This window comes from Bombina bombina, chromosome 9 (genome assembly GCF_027579735.1).
Source record: "Bombina bombina isolate aBomBom1 chromosome 9, aBomBom1.pri, whole genome shotgun sequence".
NCBI classification, from domain to species: Eukaryota; Metazoa; Chordata; class Amphibia; order Anura; family Bombinatoridae; genus Bombina; species Bombina bombina.
Window position 1 is genome coordinate 178,087,230 of NC_069507.1, and position 25,906 is coordinate 178,113,135.

The 25,906-nt window shown below is 36.6% G+C and overlaps 1 protein-coding gene across 1 annotated transcript in view; it reads left to right on the top strand.

Annotated features, from left to right (window-relative positions):
* Positions 1 to 3,979: 3,979 nt before the first annotated feature.
* The window catches only part of LOC128640482 (RRP12-like protein), a gene marked incomplete at its 3' end in the record, with an annotated part of 160,986 nt that continues 139,059 nt past the window's right edge, over positions 3,980 to 25,906 (top strand). Inside the window, 8 exon segments of the mRNA XM_053692960.1 lie at positions 3,980 to 4,157; positions 9,262 to 9,494; positions 10,944 to 11,027; positions 18,961 to 19,037; positions 19,493 to 19,598; positions 22,081 to 22,197; positions 22,319 to 22,457; positions 24,639 to 24,803. Coding sequence (XP_053548935.1) covers positions 4,019 to 4,157; positions 9,262 to 9,494; positions 10,944 to 11,027; positions 18,961 to 19,037; positions 19,493 to 19,598; positions 22,081 to 22,197; positions 22,319 to 22,457; positions 24,639 to 24,803 — 1,060 coding nt within the window.

Here is a 25,906-nt window from a genome sequence, read left to right on the forward strand (position 1 = left end):
TGTCTAAGGCCAAGTGTTTGTCTGAACTGCGCATGACGGCTTCAGACAAACTCTTGTCTTTTATAATATAGGATAAGCAGTCCGTGCTTTATGCGCTACCTCTAAGACTAAAAATGGCAACCCATACACAACATGAGCAAATAAATCATTCATATTAATCTCAGATTCTAAATAATGCCAAACATCAATCATAATTACCAATTTCATAAAATAGTGAAAAGCATATACAGCACACAATTTAATATCTGCAGTCTAATATGTGTTTTATGTGTCTAATTAAGGAACAGAACTGGATACAGATAAGGTATAAATACATTGAATGCATAGTTGCCAACATTTGAAAAAAATTTCCAGGGACACTTTGCAGCTATCAATTACCTGCATGGAATGTTTAACCACCCCCCCTGCCCTAAAGCCCCGCCCACTTTGCCAAACCCACATAATTAGCATAATTTAGCTCTGCCTATTTATTTATGGTGCAGAATATATATATATATATATATATATATATATATATATATATATATATATATATATATATATAAAATTAAAATATGAAAATAGAAGTAGAATGTACAGAATGGAATTTAGCTCTGCCTATTTATTTATGGTGCAGAATATATATATATATATATATATATATATATATATATATATATATATATATATATATATAAAATTAAAATATGAAAATAGAAGTAGAATGTACAGAATGGAATTAATTAAATAAATGGCCCATGCATCATATGCTACTGCTATCTCATTGTGTTGAAAACATTCCAATTCTGTGTACACCAGAATTTGCATTGTTTTAAAAGATAGATAATCTCTTTATTACCAATTCCCTAGTTTTGCATAACCAACACAGTTATAAAAATACACGTTTTACCTCTGTAAATACCTTGTATCTAAGCCTCAGCAAACTGCCCCCTTATTTCAGTTCTTTTGACAGACATCCATTTTAGCCAATCAGAGCTGGCTCCCTGGAACTCCACAAGCGTGAGCACAGTGTTATCTATATGACACACATGAACTAACACCCTCTAGGGGTGAAACACTGTCAAAATGCCCTGAGAGAAGAGGTGGTCATAATAAGCAAAGCTATAACATGAATATTTATAGCACGGTGTGTTATAAAGAGACAACTGATTATATGTAGCATTTGTTTCTACAGGGAGAAATCTAGAGCAGCTAATAAGGAGTTATATCACCAGCAGACTGGTTATATACACCCTGTACAAACAGTTGTCACTCTGGCTATACACATTTTCCTGCCCTCTGCTGCAGGAAGTGCCAACATTTTGCAGAGTGTGGGATTTTTAGTTGTGTGATGCAAGGCTCAAGTGGGCCATATGTTATGCAGGGGGGCACATAGGGGCCAGACACTGTGGAGGTGGGCATATGGGGACTACATATTATGCAGGGGGAACATTGGGTTCAGCCATTGTGCAGGGGGGGACATGTGGACCAGATAATATGCAGGGGCCATGTCACGTGGGGACCAGATATTAGGAAGGTGGCACATCATGGGGACCAGCAATTATGCAGGGGGGAACATAGGGGACAAACATTTTGCAAGGGGCGCATTAGGGACCAGATATTATGCAGGGGGGGCATATGGGGGCCAGACATTGTGCAGGGGGGCACATGGGGAACAGATATCATGCAGGGGGACACATGGGGGGCAGATATTATGTAGAGGGGGCACATGGGTGGCAGATATTTATGCAGGGTTAGCACTAAGGGGCAAAATATTATGAAGGGGATGGGGGCTATATATTATATGCTGGGTGACACATGGGGGCTATATATTATTATTTAGGGGGGGCATGGAATGCCTATCTCAATGCTATTATCAAATAATCTGCCACTAAGCTGTTGATTTATTTGTTATATCTGCTGGTAGAGATATTTTTCTGTAAAGCTTCTTAATTTTTTAATTACCCTGGCTATATTATTAGCAAATGATCTGCCACTGTATACAGTTTATTTGTTATCTAATCTGTTGGTTCTGTAAGTACAGATATTTTGTAGTAAAGCTTCAGAAGCTTTGCTACATCTGTACTTACAGAACCAACAGATAATAACAAATAAACTCTGTATATTATAACAGTGGCAGATCATTTGCTAATATCAGCCAGGGTAATTAAAAAATTAAGAAGCTTTACTATTTTTTAATTACCCCTCAGATTTGCAAATTATCTACCTGCTGGTTGTTACAGTTAGTTTATAGTTTGTCATTTTGTTATTACCCTTTTTTTCCTAGCATAACAGACTAAGTCTGACAAATAAAACTTAAGTCACAAAAAATGTTATTAATATTTTTTTAAATAATTCATTGGTGTACTGTTTCAGTCTGACAAATAAAACTAATAAGTCACAAAAAATGTTATTAATATTTTTTTAAATAATTCATTGGTGTACTGTTTCAGTCTGACAAATAAAACTAATAAGTCCCAAAAAATGTTATTAATATTTTTTTAAAATAATTCATTGGTGTTTCAGTCTGACAAATAAAACTAATAAGTCCCAAAAAATGTTATTAATATTTTTTTAAAATAATTCATTGGTGTTTCAGTCTGACAAATAAAACTAATAAGTCCCAAAAAATGTTATTAATAGTTTTTTAAATAATTCTGGTCTTTCACGGTTGGTATTAGCAGTAGCAACTGAGCTGGCTTTAAACCTTTTATTGCAGCTTGAGCTGAGCCGGTTCATTTATGCAGGGCGGAGTCTCACCTCTCTGGTCCAGATCGGCTCAAGTCAGAGGATTAGGCCCCGGGCGTGTGTGCGACAGTAGTGACACTCTCAGCTGCTCTGTCAGACAGTACTGTGTCCCTCCTGCTTGCTGCCGCGTGATGAGTCTAGTGAGCGGCAACGCGGGGTGGTCACGTGAGATGCCTGGTGACATCACCTCTGCTCGTCGCTGCTGCTGACCGCGCGAGATTGGAGAATTAAAAATTCAAAGGAGGGCCTCAGAGTGGCACGATCGCGCTAGCTAACTCAAAAAGTGCTGCAGCCTGCTACTCTTACCGGGACAGTCCGGGACATTTTAAAGGCCGGGACCCGGTCCCAAATTCCGGGACTGTCCCGGCAAAAACGGGACAGTTGGCAAGTATGTGAATGAAATAAGTCAAAAAGAAACACATAACTGCTAAAGTGCTATGCTGCATGAAGTAAAGCAAGATCCACGCCAAAAATACTGCCTGTCTGCACTTCTTCGTCATACCCACATGATTCTCATAAACGTGTATCACCGGTGATGTCACCAGGGGTCGGGGGTTGTCAAATTACTAGAAAAATAAACAAAGTAGTACTACAAAATTAAAAAAACCTATGCTGCTCACTCAGCCTGTATTACTAAATAGGAACTTTGAAGAGCACGAACGTTAAGCTAAGCAGGGCTGTATGTAACAAAGTATCAGCATCCAACTGTGCTGGAGAGCCACAGCACAGACTCACAGTCAGGTCATTTTGAATAATGTGTCCGGGTTTCAGGTGGTCTGAAACCCAGACACATTATTTGAAACCTGGAGGTGGCAACCCTACTGGGACAGAATAAACAACTGGGTGGGACACTGGGACAGCTCCTCCAAACAGGGACAATCCCAGTCAAACTGGGACTTCTGGTAAGCCTACACCTTAGTATTCCTTTCAGCAAAGGATACAAAGAGAAAGAGATCAAAGCAAATTAGATAATAAAAGTAAAAATTGTATGCCCTATCTGAATCATTAAATAATGTTCGGGGCTTTCATGTCCCTTAGAATTTGGGATAATCTAAACAGTGCCGTTTTCTTTTTATCTTCTCTGTACATAACTAAAATCCAGGCTAAAAGCTTTTCTAGGAAGCGTTTTCAAGTTTTGATCCGTGCAATACTGCAGGGGGCGATGTGTCATTGTAAGGAACATTTGTACACGAACCATAGAGAGCGTGGCGACCGGGGCAGAGCGGAAGTGAGCTCATTCTGTGTGTGAGGCCACACGTGGGTGCAGTGTGTCTGTTTTTGGGCTTCGGGGATGGGGAAGTTTGGGAAGTTACGATCTGGCTCTGCGAGTAAAGTCAAACGATGGAAGAAGGGACACAGCAGCGACTCTAACCCCGAGGTCCGGCAGCACCGTGTCGCAGCGAGGAGCCGCTTCTTCAGCCGCCCCTCAGGTGACAAACGTAATGGGTTAACTTTAGGTTAGATTTAACTGGGTTAATGACAGGAGTCAGACATACTGTCACCCCAAGTACTATTTTATATGCACAAGGGCAAAGTAAAATGGCGAGGTCAAATAAAGACATTCTCAAAAAAAAAAAAATCATGAAAATTGGGGAAAAAAAAAAGCATCCAGGACACAGACTAACGTTTCTGGCGTTCTAAATAATTTTTGGTCTGTCTTCTAAAGTACAAAGGAGCTAGAATACAGTGCTAATATTAGTATGCATTTTATTTGCTGACGAGGCAATATAAAAACAATATACAGTATAGGGATTTAAATCTCTTATTAACATAGGCTTTGTTCACCCTGTAGTCAAGCACATATATCTCAGTTGTATATTATGTAATATCTATGAAATTCTATGAATAATCTTTTCGTAGCAACAATTTTTGTAACATTGTTTGAACATTAGTTAAAAAAAATAGGTTTGGGAAACGGATGCTGCAGGGGGGGTGAACACCTGGAAGTGGGTAGCTTTAAAAAGCAGGACTACTGATGAGATGACAGATAATGTAGTCTGGCATGCAAAGGGATTCGTGTAAAGAAAGGGAACACCTGGTTAGTTACAGGCAAAGACCACTGACTTAAGGTATACCATTTGTTACAAAAACAAACAAACCTATCCTAGTCCTATAGGTTTTGGAGCTTGGTAACAGTAATCAACATCATCACTTGATTTTTTGGAAAAGCGAATAGTTATTGCACTTGTAGCTATGTGGGTGTAGGTAATTGTAAATAGTGAGACCAGTTGGATGCAAGCAAATATGAACTGCAAGTGTACAGTGTTACAAGCAATTGTTAATGGTTTGCTTTAGTATGCATGTGTTTGGTGAAATGTATTGATCAAAGGTGCTTGGGAACAGGTAACTGTAAATAAGTTTATTGGAATTTGTGACATGTAAACTGTGAGGGCACTTGTAAGCAGGCATCTGTCAGCCAAAATGCCATGAGTGAGTAGTACAGTGCCATACATATTTAAAGGGACAGTCTAGTCAAAATTAAACTTTCATGATTCAGATAGGGCTTGCAATTTTAAACAACTTTCCAATTTACTTTTCTCTTCAAATTTGCTTTGTTCTTTTGGTATTATTTGTTGAAAGCTAAATCTAGGTAGTCTCGTATGCTAATTTCTAAACCCTTTTGAAGGCTGCTTAATATCAGTGCATTTTGACAGTTTTTCACAGCTAGACAGCGCTAGTTCACGTGTGTCATAGATAATCGTGCTCACTCCCGTGGAGTTATTTGTGTTTGCACTGTTTGGCTAAAATGCATGTCTGTCAAAAGAGCTGAAATAAGGGGGCAGTCTGCAGAGGCTTAGATACAAGTTATTCACAGAGGTAGAAATTATATTAATATAACTGTGTTGGTTATGCAAAACTGGGGAATGTGTAATAAAGGGATTATCTATCTTTTTAAACTAGAACAATTGTGAAGTAGACTGTTCCTTTAATTCTAAATGGAGCAACTACATAAGTGTGTTTGTAATTTTAGCAATGACATCTGTTCCAGAGACTAAACATGGGCTATCGGAGGCACAGAAACCAAAAGAAGATTACCATTCTGTATATGTCACATCATTCTCTGTAAACAAGAGGGTTTTCAGACCTTGATAAAATATTTTTTTACCTCTAGCCAAAGAGTGACAGCTTTCCTGACTTTTTAAATACGTTTTAAAGGGACAGTATACACCAATTTTCATATAACTGCATGTAATAGACACTACTATAGAGAATAATATGCACAGATACTGATATAAAAATCCAGTATAAAACTGTTTATATACTTACTTAGAAGCTTCCAGTTTAGCTCTGTTTAAAAGGTTACTGGAACACCCACTGCAAGTGGGAAATATCAGACCCTCCCCCCCTCCTCTGCATATGAAAAGACCCTATACACAAACAGAAGCAAGCTGGAGTAGGTATATGTCGGTATTCTCCTAAAACTTTGGGGTTAGGAGTCTGAAAATCAGAGCAGTTATTTAAAAATAAGCAAAACTATCCATTAAAAAACAAACAAAAAAAAAAAACTTTATGGGCATTATAATTAGATCATCTACAAAACATTTATGCAAAGAAAAAAACAAGTGTATAATGTCCCTTTTAAGAATTTGGATATCCAATAGCAAAAAACCTTCATTAATACCACAGTTTAAATTCTCAATCAAGCGTAAACGTAATGTTAAGTCCTGAATTTAGTTTCTGAATTAATGGATTTGTTTTAATTAAGCTGTGCACTCAAGATACATTATGTATAGACAGCTGGAAAGAAGCACTACACTGCTGTATCCTGTACTTCATTAAGTGACTTGTAAATATTATTATAGATTTAAATTGGTTTAAAAGGATAGTAAACCCAATTTTTTTTTATGATTTAGATAGAGCATGCAATTTTAAGCAACTTTCTAATTTACTCCTATTATCACTTTTCTTCATTCTCTTGCTATCTTTTTATTTGAAAAAGGCATCTAAGCTAAGGAACCAGCCAATTTTTGGTACAGACCCTGGACAGCACTTGTTTAATGGTGGGTGAATTTAGCCACCAATCAGCAAGCACAACCCATGTTATGCACCAAAAATGGTCCGGCTTCTAAACTTACATTCTTGCTTTTACAAATAAAGATAGCAAGAGAATGAAGAAAATGTGATAATAGGAGTAAATTAGAGCATGCAATTTTAAGCAACTTTCTATCTAAATCATGAAAGAAAAAATTTGGGTTCAGGGTCCGTTTAAAGGTGCTGGGTTTTGTTTCAGTTGATTAAAAGCATACACAGCATTTAGGATTGTTTTTTTAACTTTTACTGTCTAACTTGATCTTCTTTTTTTTTTTTTTTTTTTTTTTTTATTTGTTTCACAAAAACCCCTGGACTGCAAAGCAATAGTTCTTTTAATTCTGTTAAAGAGATATAAAACCCCAAATTTTTCTTTCATTATTCAAATAGAGCATGCAATTATAAACAACTTTCTTATTTACTTAAATTATAACATTTTCTTCGTTCTCTTGGTATGTCTTGTTGAAAAGCTAGGATATAAGCTTAGGAGCTGGCCCATTTCTGGAGCACTATGTGGCAACACACATACATACATACATACATACATACATACATACATACATACATACACATACACACACACATACACACACACACACACACACACACACACACACACACACACATACACACACATATATATACACATATGCGCACACACACATATATACACATATGCGCACACACACATATATATATACACATATGCGCACACACACATATATATATACACATATGCGCACACACACACATATATATATACACATATGCGCACACGCGCACACACACATATGCGCGCACACACATATGCGCGCACACACACATATGCGCGCGCACACACACACACACACACACACACACACACACACACACACACACACATATATATATATATATATATATATATATATATATATATATATATATATATATATATATATATATATATATATATATATATATATATATATATATATATATACACAGAGAAAACCCAGCACTCACTTACAAGCTCTCAGCTAAGATTTAAAAGCAAAACTGGAAAGGTTAGTCACCGCATCTGGCCAAATGGGACAAGCTCAGGTACTACGTCAAGGTCCTTTCCAAATACCGGAGACCCTATAACAGCCACACAATGCAAGCTTTCAAATCCAAACAAACTGAAAACTAAAAAAGGGTGCACAGGAATATGTAATCACCCTAGACATATACAAAACACGGAAGGGAACTGCACTCTCATACCGGACCGGGTACACATCTTATGACCCTGCAACATGCCCAGCCCTGGGTGCCACTGGCACTCACAGGAAGCTGTGCTGTCCCCAGAGCAACAAGCAGTTAACCCCAGACAGGTCTGGGTGCAAGAACCATAGGGAACTTCTTGCACCTGTCTGGGGTTAACTGCTTGTGGCTCTGGGGACAGCACAGCTTCCTGTGAGTGCCAGTGGCACCCAGGGCTGGGCATGTTGCAGGGTCATAAGATGTGTACCCGGTCCGGTATGAGAGTGCAGTTCCCTTCCGTGTTTTGTATATATATATATATATATATATATATATATATATATATATATATATATATATATATATATATATATATATATATATATATATATATATATATATATATATATATATATATATCTCATATTTTGATTTGTCAGAGCATGTAATTTTAGCACTAGCAACCCTGAGAGTCTATGCATTTAGCCCACGCAATGGGATTAAACGCACAGGGGTCAATCACAATCCTTTAGGGGGAAAAAACCCCAAATGATTATCAACAGAAAATCACCATTAAAGTCTATGGGGAGTTTTGTAGATAAATCATTTGATTCGTTTTTCTAAAAGATTGTAATTGACCCATATTTAGAATACTGCTCAGGAGCTGCAGAGAACTGCGGTTCCCGAGTGGGACCTGCTGCTGATCCAATCAACAGCTGGGTGCCTATGAAATTTTAAGAGACCTTTCTGTTTTCTTCTGTTATCAAATTTACTTAAAGGGACTTTAAACCCAATTTTTTTATTTCATGATTTAGACCGAATACAGTTTTAAACAACTTTCCAATTTACTTCTATTATATAATTTACTTAATTTTCTTGATATCCTTTGTTGAATATCATATCTAAATATGCCCATGAGCTGCTGAATGGTGGCTGCACATAGATGCCTCGTATGATTGGCTCACCCATGTGCATCGCTATTTCTTCATCAAAGGATATTTGACGAATGAAGCAAATTAAATAATAGAAGTAAATTGGAAAGTTGTTTAAAATAGTATTCTCTATCTCCATCATGAAAGAAATATATTAGGTTTCATGTTCCTTTAATTCTTAGTATTCTTTATTAGAAAAGCATACTTGGGTAGGCCTAGAAGCAGAACTGAACATGTAGCTAGCTGCTGATTGGTAGAGAACATTTTATTTCATTGTTTCTTGCATATAAGAACTAAATTACCTAGTTCATATTTACATCATGTTGATCTGCAGTATTTTTTTTTTTAATAGGAAAAAGTGATTTGACAGTTGATGCTCTGAAACTTCACAATGATCTTCAGTCAGGATCCTTGTCCATTCAGAAAAAGCCAGAGATCTCCCAAGATCACATGGAAGATGAGAATGAAATGGCAATAACTGAGAAATCTGGTGCCAGTTTTCTGAGTGGACTTTCTGACTGCACTAACGTTACATTTGGCAAAGTGCAACGATACTGGGAGTCCAACTCTGCTGCCCACAAGGAAGTAAGTCCTTATTTTGACACTTGAGAGCTTCCTTAGTTTGTGTTAAAGGACCATTAAACTTGACATTTCAACAACGTATAAAATATTTCATTATTGCAATATGCATTCATTTATTTATTTTGCTGCCTTTTGCTGTAAAATACATCTAAACATTGTTTGTTTCACTTTCTCCCAGGGAGCTTTGGGTTAATACTTTTAGGCAATTTATGTAAGCTTTTGTTTACTTCACCCATCCCCCTAAAATTCTCAGCGGTCACATGTTTGTAAAATGTGGATTATCAGTTTTGCATCAACACTCATGATAGGAGAAGCATTTTTTGCAATAGTAACTAAGTTGAATAAATGCTAAACCACCTTAAAGGGACACTAAACCCAAACATTTTCTTTCATGATTCAGGTAGAGAATAGAATTTTAAATAACATTCCAAATGAATTCTAATGCACATGTGTGAGCCAATCACACGAGGCATCTATGTGCATCTACCAATCAGCAGCTACTGAGCATATCTAGATATGCTTTTCAGCAAAGAATATCAAGAGAATGAAGCTAATTAGAAAATAGGTGTACATTAGAAAGTTGTTTAAAATCACATGTTTTATCTAAATCATGAAAGAAAATTTTTGGGGTTCATGTCCCTTTAAGGGTAGAGATAAGGGCCTCAGCCTCTCAACTGCACATGTGCAAACAGAGTTTGTGCTATATCTGAATATTAATTTGTGATTGGTTAGCAAGGGTTCTTTTGTTCTGGGGACAGGGAAATCAGTGAAAAGAATAAACATAAAACAATATACTAATTTGACAAGATAAGGCTACAGTTTTCATTGCAAAATTATTCTTAGATATGAATGTTCAAATTCATGTAGTTCACAATTTGGACCCGATTGATCATATGTCTGGCGGACATGATCCGCTATAGCGGATCATGTCCACAAGACATCGATAAATACAGACAGCATACGCTGTGTACTGAATGAATACATTATAGTTTATTCATTGAGTACTATGTTTTTAAGGCGATTAACTTGTGTGCATTGGAGACTGATATATATATATATATATATATATATATATATATATACACAAAGTCAGAAGAGAATGCACCAATGGGACGTAGTATCTGCTGTAGTAAATAATGTTTATTGAACAATCCAAAAGTTGGGTACAAACAAGGTCACAGTTGAAAAAGCCTGATGCGTTTCGCGCATGCGTAGATGCGCTTCTTCGCATCAAATATAAAGGTACATGGTTATGCAGCTTACAATTTGTCTTTAATGTCCCTTTTAATACATACATTTAGAATAATCTTTAGGAGACCGAAGTAGAATTCTGGGACAGTCACTCCCTTTCATCTGGGAAATGTCAGGCCCTGGTTGTAATATTGTCCTGTATTCTTATATAACCGGTATCTCATTGCTGGAAGATTTCAATACAATTTAATTTCTCTGCAGATCTGTGCTGTACTGGCTGCTGTAACTGAAGTGATCCGAAATCAGGGAGGGAAGGAGACGGAGACTGAATATTTTGCGGCACTTGTGAGTTTTCAGTGTCCTATATGTATGTAGGAATAATAGCAGAACACTATTTTATTTAGGAATGTGCTGTCAAGAAAATGTTCTACATTTGTGAATGTAAAATGTTACTAAGGTGTATGCAGGAGAATGGTAGTGAATCACATTTGTTATTTTTAAAAGCTTTATCTTTTACATAATAACCTAAATCCAGAAAACAAAATATATAATATAAACCTGCATTTTATGGATAGTGATGAGAGCATCTATCAGCACAACTGTTAAAGAAAAAAATAATAATAATTTAAGATTCAATTAAAATCCAAAAGAGAAAAATCTAAATTAAATTGATGCTGATGATGTGTTTATATGTTCATGATGGAGTTGTCATTAACGGAACAAACCTAATTTCATTAAAGGGACATGAAACCCAACATTTTTGTTGTGTGATTCAGCTAGCGCATGCCATTTTAAACAACTTTGTAATTTACTTATATTACCAAGTTTTATTTGTACTCTTGGTATCTTTTGTTGGAATGTGGGATCGTAAGCTCAGGAGTGTGCATGTCTGCTTCACTATATGGCAGCAGTTTTGCAAGAATTGTCCATTTGCAAGAGCGCTAGAATTATATTCTCTGAATAACAGAATTTTTTTTTGGTTTTCATATTCCTTTAAATCTATTAAAGTTATTGTAAAGTTTGGCAATGTAATGCACAGTATATACAATTATACTTAAAAACAGGAGCACTTTTATTCATTACATTTTTTAAAGACGCTTAATTTGTAAAATAATTACCATTTAGTGATGGTAAACATCGTGCCATTCCTCCGGCCGCATCTCATACTTTATTTTGCTGATTGATGACGAATCCGGCTTCATCCAATTGTTGAGTGTCCCACAAGCTGGACGCCAAAGGGGGCATGCAACGATTGGATAAAGCATATATATAGATTTTCTATCCAAGAAGGCACTCTCAGGATTTGACATTTTCGGGGTTCTTCAGACCGTGTGTTTTTTTTGGCATAAGATTCTTTCAATGTTGGGACGACTTCTGCATGTAATATTGCAAGAAACTGTGTTCGCTTTGTATTTATATGTTGAGAAATAAGCATTTTTTTTGTTAACTGTTGTGCCTTTCCTTACATATACGTTCTTCTACTTGAATCTGTATATATTATGTGAGGATGTATAATTTGATATTTTAAATCTAAAATTTAACTAGAATCTTGCAAGAAAAAAATAACCAATTTTAGCATGCACTTTCTACCATTCTTAATGTATAAAATAAAAATAGAGTGGGCGCTATACAAGAAATATTATGAGCAAAAATACAGATACTATTATATTTATACAAATTTTCATAGATATTATAATGGTCCCCTGCAGGGACAGGTTCTATGCACCAGCAGTACATTTATATAAATCTTCCCCAGGGGATGAGATGATGTCTGCTCTCCTCCTCACTGGAATCTCCAGAAAGTGCTATAAAGTAGAAAACATAGAGGGGTGCCTCATGTGTAGATCAACTAAAACAGTTAAAGGGCCACTGTAAGTAAATATTTTCTATGCCTGTTACTAACTAACTACCCCAAATACGCTTTTTATCAATAGCATTTCATTAACATCTGTCTACCTTATATCAGAAATCTTGTCTGCAAATTTAATTGTTTTCCAAACCCACTCTGCGGGTATCCTTTGCTCTTTACCAATCCGTTTACAATACCTAGGTTTCAAAATGGCGCTTTAAACACAATTTCATTGGTTTAAGTATTTTGAACATGCAGTGCTGAAAATAGTGGGCAGGATAACGTGACATCATCGGCGAATAAGATAACATAATTTATGTAAGAACTTACCTGATAAATTCATTTCTTTCATATTAGCAAGAGTCCATGAGCTAGTGACGTATGGGATATACATTCCTACCAGGAGGGGCAAAGTTTCCCAAACCTTAAAATGCCTATAAATACACCCCTCACCACACCCACAATTCAGTTTAACGAATAGCCAAGAAGTGGGGTGATAAGAAAAAAGTGCGAAAGCATATAAAATAAGGAATTGGAATAATTGTGCTTTATACAAAAAAATCATAACCACCACAAAAAAGGGCGGGCCTCATGGACTCTTGCTAATATGAAAGAAATGAATTTATCAGGTAAGTTCTTACATAAATTATGTTTTCTTTCATGTAATTAGCAAGAGTCCATGAGCTAGTGATGTATGGGATAATGACTACCCAAGATGTGGATCTTTCCACACAAGAGTCACTAGAGAGGGAGGGATAAAATAAAGACAGCCAATTCCTGCTGAAAATAATCCACACCCAAAATAAAGTTTAATGAAAAACATAAGCAGAAGATTCAAACTGAAACCGCTGCCTGAAGTACTTTTCTACCAAAAACTGCTTCAGAAGAAGAAAATACATCAAAATGGTAGAATTTGGTAAAAGTATGCAAAGAGGACCAAGTTGCCGCTTTGCAATCTGATCAACCGAAGCTTCATTCCTAAACGCCCAGGAAGTAGAAACTAACCTAGTAGAATGAGCTGTAATCCTATGAGGCGGAGTTTTACCCGACTCAACATAGGCAAGATGAATTAAAGATTTCAACCAAGATGCCAAAGAAATGGCAGAAGTTTTCTGGCCTTTCTAAAACCGGAAAAGATAACAAATAAACTAGAAGTCTTTCGGAAAGACTTAGTAACTTCAACATAATATTTCAAAGCTCTAATAACATCCAAAGAATGCAACGATTTCTCCTTAGAATTCTTAGGATTAGGACATAATGAAGGAACCACAATTTCTCTACTAATGTTGTTGGAATTCACAACTTAGGTAAAAATTCAAAAGAAGTTCGCAACACCGCCTTATCCTGATGAAAAATCAGAAAAGGAGACTCACAAGAAAGAGCAGATAATTCAGAAACTCTTCTGGTAGAAGAGATGGCCAAAAGGAACAAAACTTTCCAAGAAAGTAATTTAATATCCAATGAATGCATAGGTTTAAATGGAGGAGCTTGAAGAGCCCCCAGAACCAAATTCAAACTCCAAGGAGGAGAAATTGACTTAATGACAGGCTTTATACGAACCAAAGCTTGTACAAAACAATGAATATCAGGAGGAATAGCAATCTTTCTGTGAAAAAGAACAGAAAGAGCAGAGATTTGACCTTTCAAGGAACTTGCGGACAAACCCTTATCTAAACCATCCTGAAGAAACTGTAATATTCTCGGTATTCTAAAAGAATGCCAAGAAAAATGATGAGAAAGACACCAAGAAATATAAGTCTTCCAGACTCTATAATATATCTCTCTGGATACAGATTTACGAGCCTGTAACATAGTATTAATCACAGAGTCAGAGAAACCTCTTTGACCAAGAATCAAGCGTTCAATCTCCATACCTGTAAATTTAAGGATTTCAGATCCTGATGGAAAAAAGGACCTTGAGACAGAAGGTCTGGTCTTAACGGAAGAGTCCACGGTTGGCAAGAGGCCATCCGGACAAGATCCGCATACCAAAACCTGTGAGGCCATGCCGGAGCTACCAGCAGAACAAACGAGCATTCCTTCAGAATCTTGGAGATTACTCTTGGAAGAAGAACTAGAGGCGGAAAGATATAGGCAGGACGATACTTCCAAGGAAGTGATAATGCATCCACTGCCTCCGCCTGAGGATCCCGGGATCTGGACAGATACCTGGGAAGTTTCTTGTTTAGATGAGAAGCCATCAGATCTATTTCTGGAAGTTCCCACATTTGAACAATCTGAAGAAATACATCTGGGTGAAGAGACCATTCGCCCGGATGCAACGTTTGGCGACTGAGATAATCCGCTTTCCAATTGTCCATACCTGGGATATGAACCGCAGAGATTAGACAGGAGCTGGATTCCGCCCAAACCAAAATTCGAGATACTTCTTTCATAGCCAGAGGACTGTGAGTCCCTCCTTGATGATTGATGTATGCCACAGTTGTGACATTGTCTATCTGAAAACAAATGAACAACTCTCTCTTCAGAAGAGGCCAAGACTGAAGAGCTCTGAAAATTGCACGGAGTTCCAAAATATTGATTGGAAATCTCACCTCCTGAGATTCCCAAACCCCTTGTGCCGTCAGATACCCCCACACAGCTCCCCAACCTGTAAGACTTGCATCTGTTGAGATTATAGTCCAGGTCGGAAGAACAAAGAAGCCCCCTGAACTAAACGATGGTGATCTGTCCACCATGTCAGAGAGTGTCGTAAAATCGGTTTAAAGATATTAATTGAGATATCTTTGAGTAATCCCTGCACCATTGGTTCAGCATACAGAGCTGAAGAGGTCGCATGTGAAAACGAGCAAAGGAGATCGCATCTGATGCGGCAGTCCTAAGACCCAACATTTCCATGCATAAGGCTACCAAAGGGAATGATTGTGACTGAAGGTTTTGACAAGCTGATATCAATGTTAAACTTCTCTTGTCTGACAAGGACAGAGTCATAGACACTGAATCTATCTAGAAACCTAAAAAGGTTACCCTTGTCTGAGGAATCAATGAACTGATTGGTAAATTGATCCTCCAACCATGAACTTGAAGAAACAACACAAGTCGATTCGTATGAGATTCTTCGAAAATGAGAAGACTGAGCAAGTACCAAGATATCGTCCAAATAAGGAAATACCAAAACCCTGTTCTCTGATTACAGAAAGAAGGGCACCGAGAACCTTTGAAAAAAATTCTTGGAACTGAGGCTAGGCCAAACGGTAGAGCCACAAAACTGGTAATGCTTGTCTAAAAAGAGAATCTCAGACACTAAAAGTGATCTGGATGAATCGGAATATGCAGATACACATCCTGTAAATCTATTGTAGACATATAATGCCCTTGCTAAACAAAAGGCAGGATAGTCCTACAGTAACCATCTTGAATGTTGGTATCCTAACATAACGATTCAATAATGATAGATCCGGAACTGGTCTGAAGGAATTGACCTTCTTTGGTACAATGAAGAGATAAAATAAAACCCCAGCCCCTGTTCCAGAACTGGAACTGGCATAAATACTCCAGCCAACTCTAGATCTGAAACACATTTCAGAAATGCTGAGCCTTTGCTGTGTTAACTGGGACACGGGAAAGAAAAAAATCTCTTAGCAGGAGGCCTTAACTTGAAGCCAATTCTGTACCTTTCTGAAACAATGTTTCTGAAACCAGAGATTAAGAACGGAATTGATCCAAATTTCTTTGAAGAAAACGTAATCTGCCCCATACCAGCTGAGCTGGAATAAGGGCCGCACCTTCATAGGTACTTAGGAGCTGGCTATAGGTTTCTATAAGGCTTGGATATATTCCAAACTGGAAATAGTTTCCAAACTGATACCGCTCCTGAGGATGAAGGATCAGGCTTTTGTTCCTTGTTGTGAGGAAAGGAACGAAAATGATTATTTACCCTGGAAAGAAAGGGAAAGCATAGTTTACTTAGAAGACATATCAGCATTCCAAGTTTAATCCATAAAGCTTTTCTAGCTAAAATAGCTAGAGACATATACCTGACATCAACTCTAATGATATCAAAAGATGGTATCACCAATAAAATTATTAGCATGTTATAGAATAATAATAATGCTATAAAATTATGATCTGTTACTTGTTGCGCTAAAGCTTCTAACCAAAAAGTTGAAGCTGCAGCAACATCCGCTAAAAATATAGCAGGTCTAAGAAGATTACCTGAACATAAGTAAGCTTTTCTTAGAAAGGATTCAATTTTCCTATCTAAAGGATCCTTAAATGAAGTACTATCTGCCGTAGGAATAGTAGTACATTAGCAGGAGTAGAGACAGCCCCATAACCTTAGGGATTTTTGTCCCAAAAAACTCTAATCTGTCAGATGGCACAGGATATAATTTGCTTAAACGTCTAGAAGGAGTAAATAAATTACCCAAATTATTCCATTCCCTGGAAATTACTTCAGAAATAGCATCAGGGAGATAAAACACTTCTGGAATAACTACAGGAGATTTAAAAACCTTATCTAAACGTTTACATTTAGTATCAAGAGGACCAGAATCCTCTATTTCTAATGCAAATAACACTTCTTTAAGTAAAGAACGAATAAATTCCATCTTGAACAAATACAAAGATTTATCAGTATCAGAATGATGATGTTCATTTAAAAATTCATCTGAAAAAAGAGAAGTTTTAAAAGACTTTTATGTATACTAGAAGGAGAAATAACAGACATAGCCTTCTTAATGGATTTAAAAAATAAAATCTCTTATGTTATCAGGAACACTCTGAAAATTAGATGTTGACGGAACAGCAACAGGTAATGTAACAGTACTAAAGGAAATTTTATCTGCATTAATAAGTTTGACATGACATGCAATACAAACAACAGCTGGAGAAACAGATACCAAAAGTTTATAGCAGATACACTTAGCTTGGTAGCTCCAGCACTGTGCAATGATTTTCCTGAAGTATCTTCTGACTCAGTTGCAACGTGAGACATCTTGCAATATGTAAAAGAAAAAAACAACATATAAAGCAAAATTGATCAAATTCCTTAAATGACAGTTTCAGGAATGGGAAAAAAATGCCAGTGAACAAGCTTCTAGCAACCAGAAGCAATAAATAATGAGACTTAAATAATGTGGAGACAAAAATGACGCCCATATTTTTTAGCGCCAAAAAAGACGCCCACATTATTTGGTGCCTAAATGCTTTTGGCGCCAAAAATGACGCCACATCCGGAACGCCGACATTTTTGACGCAAAAAAAACGTCAAAAAATGACGCAACTTCCGGCGACACGTATGACGCCGGAAACAGAAAAAAAATTTTGCGCCAAAAAAGTCAGCGCCAAGAATGACGCAATAAAATGAAGCATTTTCTGCCCCCGCGAGCCTAACAGCCCACAGGGAAAAAGTCAAATTTTTTAAGGTAAGAAAAAATGATTGAAACAAATGCATTTATCCCAAATATGAAACTGACTGTCTGAAAAATAAGGAATGTTGAACATTCTGAGTCAAGGCAAATAAATGTTTGAATACATATATTTAGAACTTTATAAACAAAGTGCCCAACCATAGCTTAGAGTGTCACAGAAAATAAGATTTACTTACCCCAGGACACTCATCTACATGTTTGTAGAAAGCCAAACCAGTACTGAAACGAGAATCAGCAGAGGTAATGGTATATATAAGAGTATATCGTCGATCTGAAAAGGGAGGTAAGAGATGAATCTCTACGACCGATAACAGAGAACCTATGAAATAGACCCCGTAGAAGGAGATCACTGCATTCAAATAGGCAATACTCTCCTCACATCCCTCTGACATTCACTGCACGCTGAGAGGAAAACCGGGCTCCAACTTGCTGCGGAGCGCATATCAACGTAGAATCTAGCACAAACTTACTTCACCACCTCCATCGGAGGCAAAGTTTGTAAAACTGAATTGTGGGTGTGGTGAGGGGTGTATTTATAGGCATTTTAAGGTTTGGGAAACTTTGCCCCTCCTGGTAGGAATGTATATCCCATACGTCACTAGCTCATGGACTCTTGCTAATTACATGAAAGAAATAACTTTTAGAACGTTATAAAACTTCGTTTTGGAGAAAATATAGGTCAGGAGGTTTTAATTAACGTTTATTAACTTTAATTAGTTGTTAAGCTTAAAAATTATAACAGAAAGTAATCCTTTAATCTACACATGAGGCGCTCCTCTGTTTTCTACTTTATAGCACTTTATACCATTGCAGCACAATTAAAAGATTGCTAGCAGATTTGTTTAAAAAGCTATATAGTGTTCTAGGGTGGGGGCAGCACTGCTATAATGTTACCAATCCCCTTTACTGGCCAAGTATTGAAATGTTACAGTTGGCACAGAGGTATTTGTTTGTTTACCTTATATTTGGGATGCATTGTTTTCTGAAGCCGGTGATAAGTTATTTATGTCTGCATTTCACTTGTCCTTCCCACCAGATGACGACGCTTGAAGCGGTGGATTCTCCGGAATCACTAGCAGCTGTCGCTTACCTGCTTAACTTGGTTCTAAAAAGGTCAGTAATGTGATAGCATTTGCTATGTCTAACATTAATGATTTTAAACAACATTCATGGTTTCATTTTTACGAAATAAAGATTTTCCCATATTTTGCTATATAATGTCTGTCATTAAATGGACAAAGTGCAAAAAGAAAATGTTTAAATATGTTAGGAGCATGTTATCATTGTACTATATCTTGCATATAACTGTGTGTTTACCGCCTGCAAAGGGATTAAACACACAGTTAAAATCAGCTTTAGAGTTTAGAGCAGCAATGACCACTAGGAGACATACTGTATATGTAGCCACCAATCAACAACTAGCTCCCAATAGTACATTGCTTCTGAGCCTATGTAGGTATGCTTTTCAGCAAATGGAAGTATATTTTAACTTGAATGCCTTTTTTAAGGAAACACTTTTGAGTTCAGCTAACCAGTTCCTTATTATTGCTCATTATCTTATTTTCTAGGGTTCCAGGTCCTGTGCTGATTAAGAAGTTTTCTGACACGTCCAAGGCTTTTATGGATATCATGGCTACGTATGCCAACAGTGGCAGCACATCTGCTGTTCGATGGGTAGGTGTCTTTATTAATCCGGGAGATTTATACAGGTGTTAGGAAAAACAACTTGAAATGAACTCAATTTGTGAATGTCCTAATGATAAATTCTAAAATCACAATTACATTATATTTGAAATTCGCACCATTGTATTTCAAATTCAGAATATTTTTTTTCATTGACATTACAAATACTTCTGTTGCATTATCACGGTTATAGCTTTTAATGTTCATATGTTCTGCAGCTGATTAGCTATAGGCCACAAGCTCGTGTTTTTGCATTCATCATGTTGAGGGTGCGTGAGGTACTGAATAATAGAAGGATTCAGAAGAGCTTGTGTGCGGCCATATAGGTAGCCGGTTACATTAAAATCTATAACCGTCTTAGTGATAATGATTTTCCAACCCCTGTAATATGTGTTTAGTATGTTCGCGTTAATCTGGTTGCAAACTGGAAGTACTTAAAGGGACACTAAACCCAAATTTTCATGATTCAGATAGAGCATGCAATTTTAAGCAACTTTCTAATTTACTCCTATCAATTTTTCTTTGTTCTCTTGCTATCTTTTTAAAAAGCAGTAATTTAAAGCTTAGGAGCCAGCCCATTTTAGGTTCAGCACCCTGGATAGCGCTGGCTTTATTGGTGGCTACCCAAGCATAACCCAGGTCTGAATCAAAAATGGGACGGCTCTTAAGCTTTACATTCCTGCTTTTTAAATAAAGATAGCAAGAGAACAAAGAAAAATTAATAGGAGTAAATTAGAAAGTTGCTTAAAATTGTGTGCTCTGTCTGAATCATTAAAAAAATGAGGGATATATATATATATATATATATATATATATATATATATATATATATATATATATATATATATATATTTAAATCTGCTAATTTACTTGAATTTCATTAGTCACAATTATTTCCCCCCTCCTTAAAATTTCAAGACTCCCCCCCCATATTTTTCCTGTTGTAGCTACAGAGGGGTTGAATGCTACACAAAATAAAACTCTACTTTACAGCTGTATAGCACACTAAAATAATATTTGGGCGTGTATGTATGTGTGTGTGTGTATGTATATATATATATATATATATATATATATATATATGTATATATAATCTATATATATCTATCTCTATATCTATATATTTATATCTATATATATATCTATATATATATATATATATATATATATATATATATATATATATCTATATATATATATATATATCTATATATATATATATATATATATATATATATATCTCATTTATATTTATATATATATATATATATATATATCATCTCCAAGCTACAGTACCTTAAATGACACAAATTATATTATCTAAATGTAGTCTATTTTACTTGAACTGTTACAAGTTGTGTGTACCTGGTTCATTTACTATATATTTTGGTAGAAAAAACATACTTTTTTATATAGTGTGTATACTGTTCAGTTTATGAAATTAAAGGGACAGTCAATACCCGATGCAACTTAACTCCATGCCTTAGATCAGTAATAGAAGATGCAGCTGCACTGCATCGCATGTTGATGAGCTCTAACGGTGTTGGAGTTTCACCCAAAATACATATGTTTATTCCATGTAGATATGGCTGCCAAACTCCCCCCACTGTTACATATTTACTTTCTTTTTTAAACAATTCTCCAATCATAATCAAATCCTCGGTTGGATTGTTAACACTCCTTCATGGCAAATCGTGCATGCGCAATAGATTTCGATTTAATGTTGGCTTGCGTTTGCAAGCGGGCAGAAGAATAATGCACATGCGCATTATCAAAACAGCAACGTCACCCTTTAGAACATGAACAAGCATGGAAAAGATGACAGAAGGAGCAGGGGGAGGAGTTTGGCGGCCATATCAACATGGAATAAACGCATGTATTATTGGGTCGTTACTCCAATACCATTAGAGCTAATCAACATGTGATGTGGTGCAACTGCATCTTCTGTTCCTGATCTAAGGTATGGAGTTAAGTTGCATTGGGTGTTGACTGTCCCTTTAAGTATCATAGCTTTACTTTCACTTTTTATGCTGTAAAAGCTTTTCTTGAAACTAGAAGCAAAGTCACTTCAAGGGATACGAAAACCTCACATTTTGTTTTGTGATTCAGATAGAGTACCAGCTTCCAATTTACTTCTATTATCAAATTTGCTTTGTTCCCATGATATTCTGTGTTGAAGCGATACCTAGGTAGGCATCTGGTGCGCTTCCAAATGGATACAATCTTTGCAAAACTGCTGCCATATAGTGCTTCAGAAATGGCCCGGCGCCTAAGCTTCCATCCCCGCTTTTCAACAAAAGATACCAAGAGAAGGAAGAAAAAGTGATAATAGGACTAACTTAACAAGTTGTTTAAAATCACATGCTCTGTCTAAATCATGAAAGAAAAAAAAATGGGTTTCACATCCCTTTTCATTTAACCTTTATGCAATAGTTCTAGAAAGCCTGTTGTAATATATTTTTATTCTTAATAGATTGTGTCCTGTATTGCTGTTCTGCTCCGGAAACAAGATCTGTCAGCTTGGAGCTACCCCTCTACTCTGCAGGTGTACCACGGCCTGCTTAGCTTCACGGTCCATGCGAAACCTAAAGTAAGCACGTTCTACAGCACTACACCCGACATATCAGCATAGGATTTTCTCTTTTTTACAAACGTAAAAGTTGTTTTGGCTCAGTTTTTGTTTCCCCCCTTTAAACTTTTGTTATTTTTAGATCCGAAAAGCAGCCCAGCTTGGTGTATGCTCCGTCTTGAAAGGCAGTGAGTTCATGTTTGGTGATAATGCTCCCAGCCACCATCCGGCTGCTCAGTCTACAGCTAAATTTTGCATCCAAGAAATTGAGAAATCTGGAGGTAGGGAGTGATATTGATCATGTTGTTATATGTTTGATTGTCTAGCGAAGAAGGTCGCTAAATATATCATCTTGTTGGTCACATTGTGTAAAATGTTCACTGCCCCTATCTCTCTCCTTACTTTGTATGCAATTGGATGTTTAATTTGCAGTATTATATTTTAGTATCTTTCCGTATTGTAGGGATCTGTTATAACTAGGAACCGTGTTCTCCCTTTCAAAGTGAGTGCTGATTTAGGATGCTTTTTTCATTGAGTATAATGACGCTGTCTGAATCATTTATCACACCTGTTCTTGGATTTAATGCCAAACAAATCTATTTATATGCAATGTTTGGTTACATGCTGGTATAGAAGGAAAAATCCCCATCTGTGTGCCTGCTCTGCTGCACTTGCGTCACATAGTGCTTTAGCACATTACTCATTTATACAGCTGAAGTTGGCAAAAAGAGGGTGATTTTCCTTCTCTGTAGTGGCTTTAGAAATTAAATGAAACCATTTTGTGCTATGCAAAATAATGTTCTCGATGAATTATATCTGTGGCTTATGTCTGACTGTAGAAAGGATGAAGCAAGTCAGTATAGTAGGAAATGCTGTCATCCTTGCACTTCTAGGAAAGCTCATTTACTTTTATTTTAACATTTGACATACCTGATTTTGTCTGTGCTATCCCTACCTATACTGAAAGTTTATATACTTAAGTATACAGTATAGAAAAGCTGTGTAAACATAGTAAGCAGAATAAATTACACTCCCAGTGGGGGGTAGAGAGAGAAGTAATGTTAATTTTCAATTGTTTTCTCTTAGTGGGCCTTGGTTTACAGACAGAGATAATATAAAGACGTGTGTGTGTGTATACAGTGAGTGATTAAAATAAGTAGGCTTGATTTCCCTGCAAGCTCAACCCAGCTATTTAAAGGGACAGTCTAGTCAAAACTTTCATTATTTAGATAGGGCATGCAATTTTATACAAATTTACAACTTGCTTTTATTATCAAATTTGTTTTGTTACCTTGGTGGTATTTTTGAAAAGATAAATCTAGGTAGGCTCAAACTGATTTCTAAACCGTAGAAAACCGCCTCTTAGCTCAGAGCATTTTTAAAGTTTTTCACAGTTAGACAGTACTAGTTCATGTGTGTCATATAGATTACATGCTCACTCCCATGGAATTATTTAGGAGTCTGCACTGATTGGCTAAACTGCATGTGTCAAAAGCACTGAGTTAAGGGGGCATTCAGCAGAGGCTTAGATACAAGGTTATCACATTATCACAGGTAATATGTGTATAAATATAACTGTTGGTTGAGCAAAACTGGGGAATGGGTAATAAAGAGATTATCTATTTTTTTTATACAATACAACTTTTCAAGTAGACTGTCCCTTTTAATAAACAATTTAATCTACCAAAATAGACATAAAGAAGCAATTTATCATACATTTTTTACTGCAGCTGGTAAAACAAGTTTGATGTAAACAAATAAGTATAAATTGAAATCATGTGAGCGTGTGATTTAAATGATGGGATCAGGCCAGGGGGGGGGAGTGCCTGTGATGCTAGGCACGCCCTCCAGTCCGTGATCCCATTTAGGAAGCTTCTATGGCTTCAGGGCAGCCAAACGGCTAGGACGATCAATGCCGTCCTAACAGCGCTAAAGCCCAGCGCAGTTAGGACAGCATGGAGCAGCCTAACAATGGGAGGAGATTTAAGGGATATGATATCTAAATTTCATGATTCGGATAGAGAATACAATTTTAACAACTTTCCAATTTACTTCTATTATCTAATTTGTTTCATTCTCTTGGAATACTTTGTTGAAGAAACGGAAATGCACTAGGTAACACAATAACATGAGGCAAATTAGATAATAGAAGTAAATTAGAAAGTTGTTTTAAATTGCACACTCTAAATCATGAAAGAAAAAGGTTTTAATGTCCCTTTAAGGAGCCCAAGCATTGTAACGTGTATTTGTTCTAAACAGAACAGAGAGTTTGATCCTTTAAGCATTAGATTAATTTAATAAATAAGTGGAAAACCTGATATTTATTAGACATTTCTTCACTATTGTGCTTATCAAATGACATCATGTCTTCATGATCATAAAGTACCTTTAAATGTAGAATGTAATTCATGTTTTAGTTGTCCATTAACATTATGTTTAATAAATGACATTTTGTTTGCTAGGGAGTAAAGAAGCTACTACAACCCTACACATGCTAACGCTGCTCAAGGACTTGCTGCCTTGTTTTCCAGTCAGTGTGGTGAAAACTTGCTGTGAGACATTGCTGAAGGTCATGACGTTAAGCCATGTGGTAAGCACAAGACCAAATAGTTACCTATCCATTCATTGTACTACATTTCCCACAATCCTCTGCATCCTTATTTGTAGAGGCTCAATACCCCATATTATGTGTTTCTACTTCCTTCTGTTTACAGTACTCAGGTTGGATTTGCTATATCTATGATAACTTGCAAAGTCTGCAATGGTCTGGTCATCCATAGGACCATATTTTGATTCTGCGACCTATATAGGAAAGTGGCATAAAGGGATTGATTTATCAAGCTAAGGCAGACAGGGAAGTACATACGCGCCCTTGTCCGCCACAGCCCGCCAGATTCCACCGCCGAAATTCAGCATTGCACAAGAACCCAATTTTGTGCTCTTGTGCAACGCCGCCACCCTGCCCGCGCAAGCCAATCACACGCAGGCAGGAGCTGTTAATCTCCCTGGTTGGACGAGACCAGATATTTTAAATGTATAAAAACGTATTACAGAATGGGGTGTGTGTGTGTGAAATGTCTTTAAAGACACATTGGACTCTGCATAAAATTTATGTAAAGTGTTTTACCAATCAATATTAAATTAGCTGAATTAGTTTGTAAATAGCTTGTTACAATTTGCATAATTATGTGCACAACATGCTGATTCTGCCAGCCAGTTGTCAGGTCCCACCCGGTAATAGTTGTTTGTCTAAGCTTGTGCAATACAACCAGACTGACCTAGTACCAACTTTTCTGTATTAAAAGATGGAAAATGTTCCTGCACCTGTGAACTATTTGTTTAGAGCAGTTACTTGGACACATACAAAACGAATGGCACTTGTACAGTACATTGAAGTTTGTGTGTGGTCAGCGATGTTTTGTGAAAGTCACAGTAAACGGCTGCATGTGAGCACCAAGCTGTAATGTGCTACACAAGTTGTTCTTGTCACACTACATCTTGACAGGACTCATTGTTAGGCAGGAAGTAACTTGGCAGGTGCCGCAGTTTTTCTTTTGAATTAAACCGTTACTAATTGGCAGTACTTGCCTAAGCTTAGAATGGAGAAAATATAATAATCTGAATGTAGAAGCTTCTTTGTAATTATTATGTATAACGCGGTAATTGTGGAAACATGCCAATTAGTCTCTTAAGCTTTGGTTGGGGAAATAAAAAATAATAAATATATATA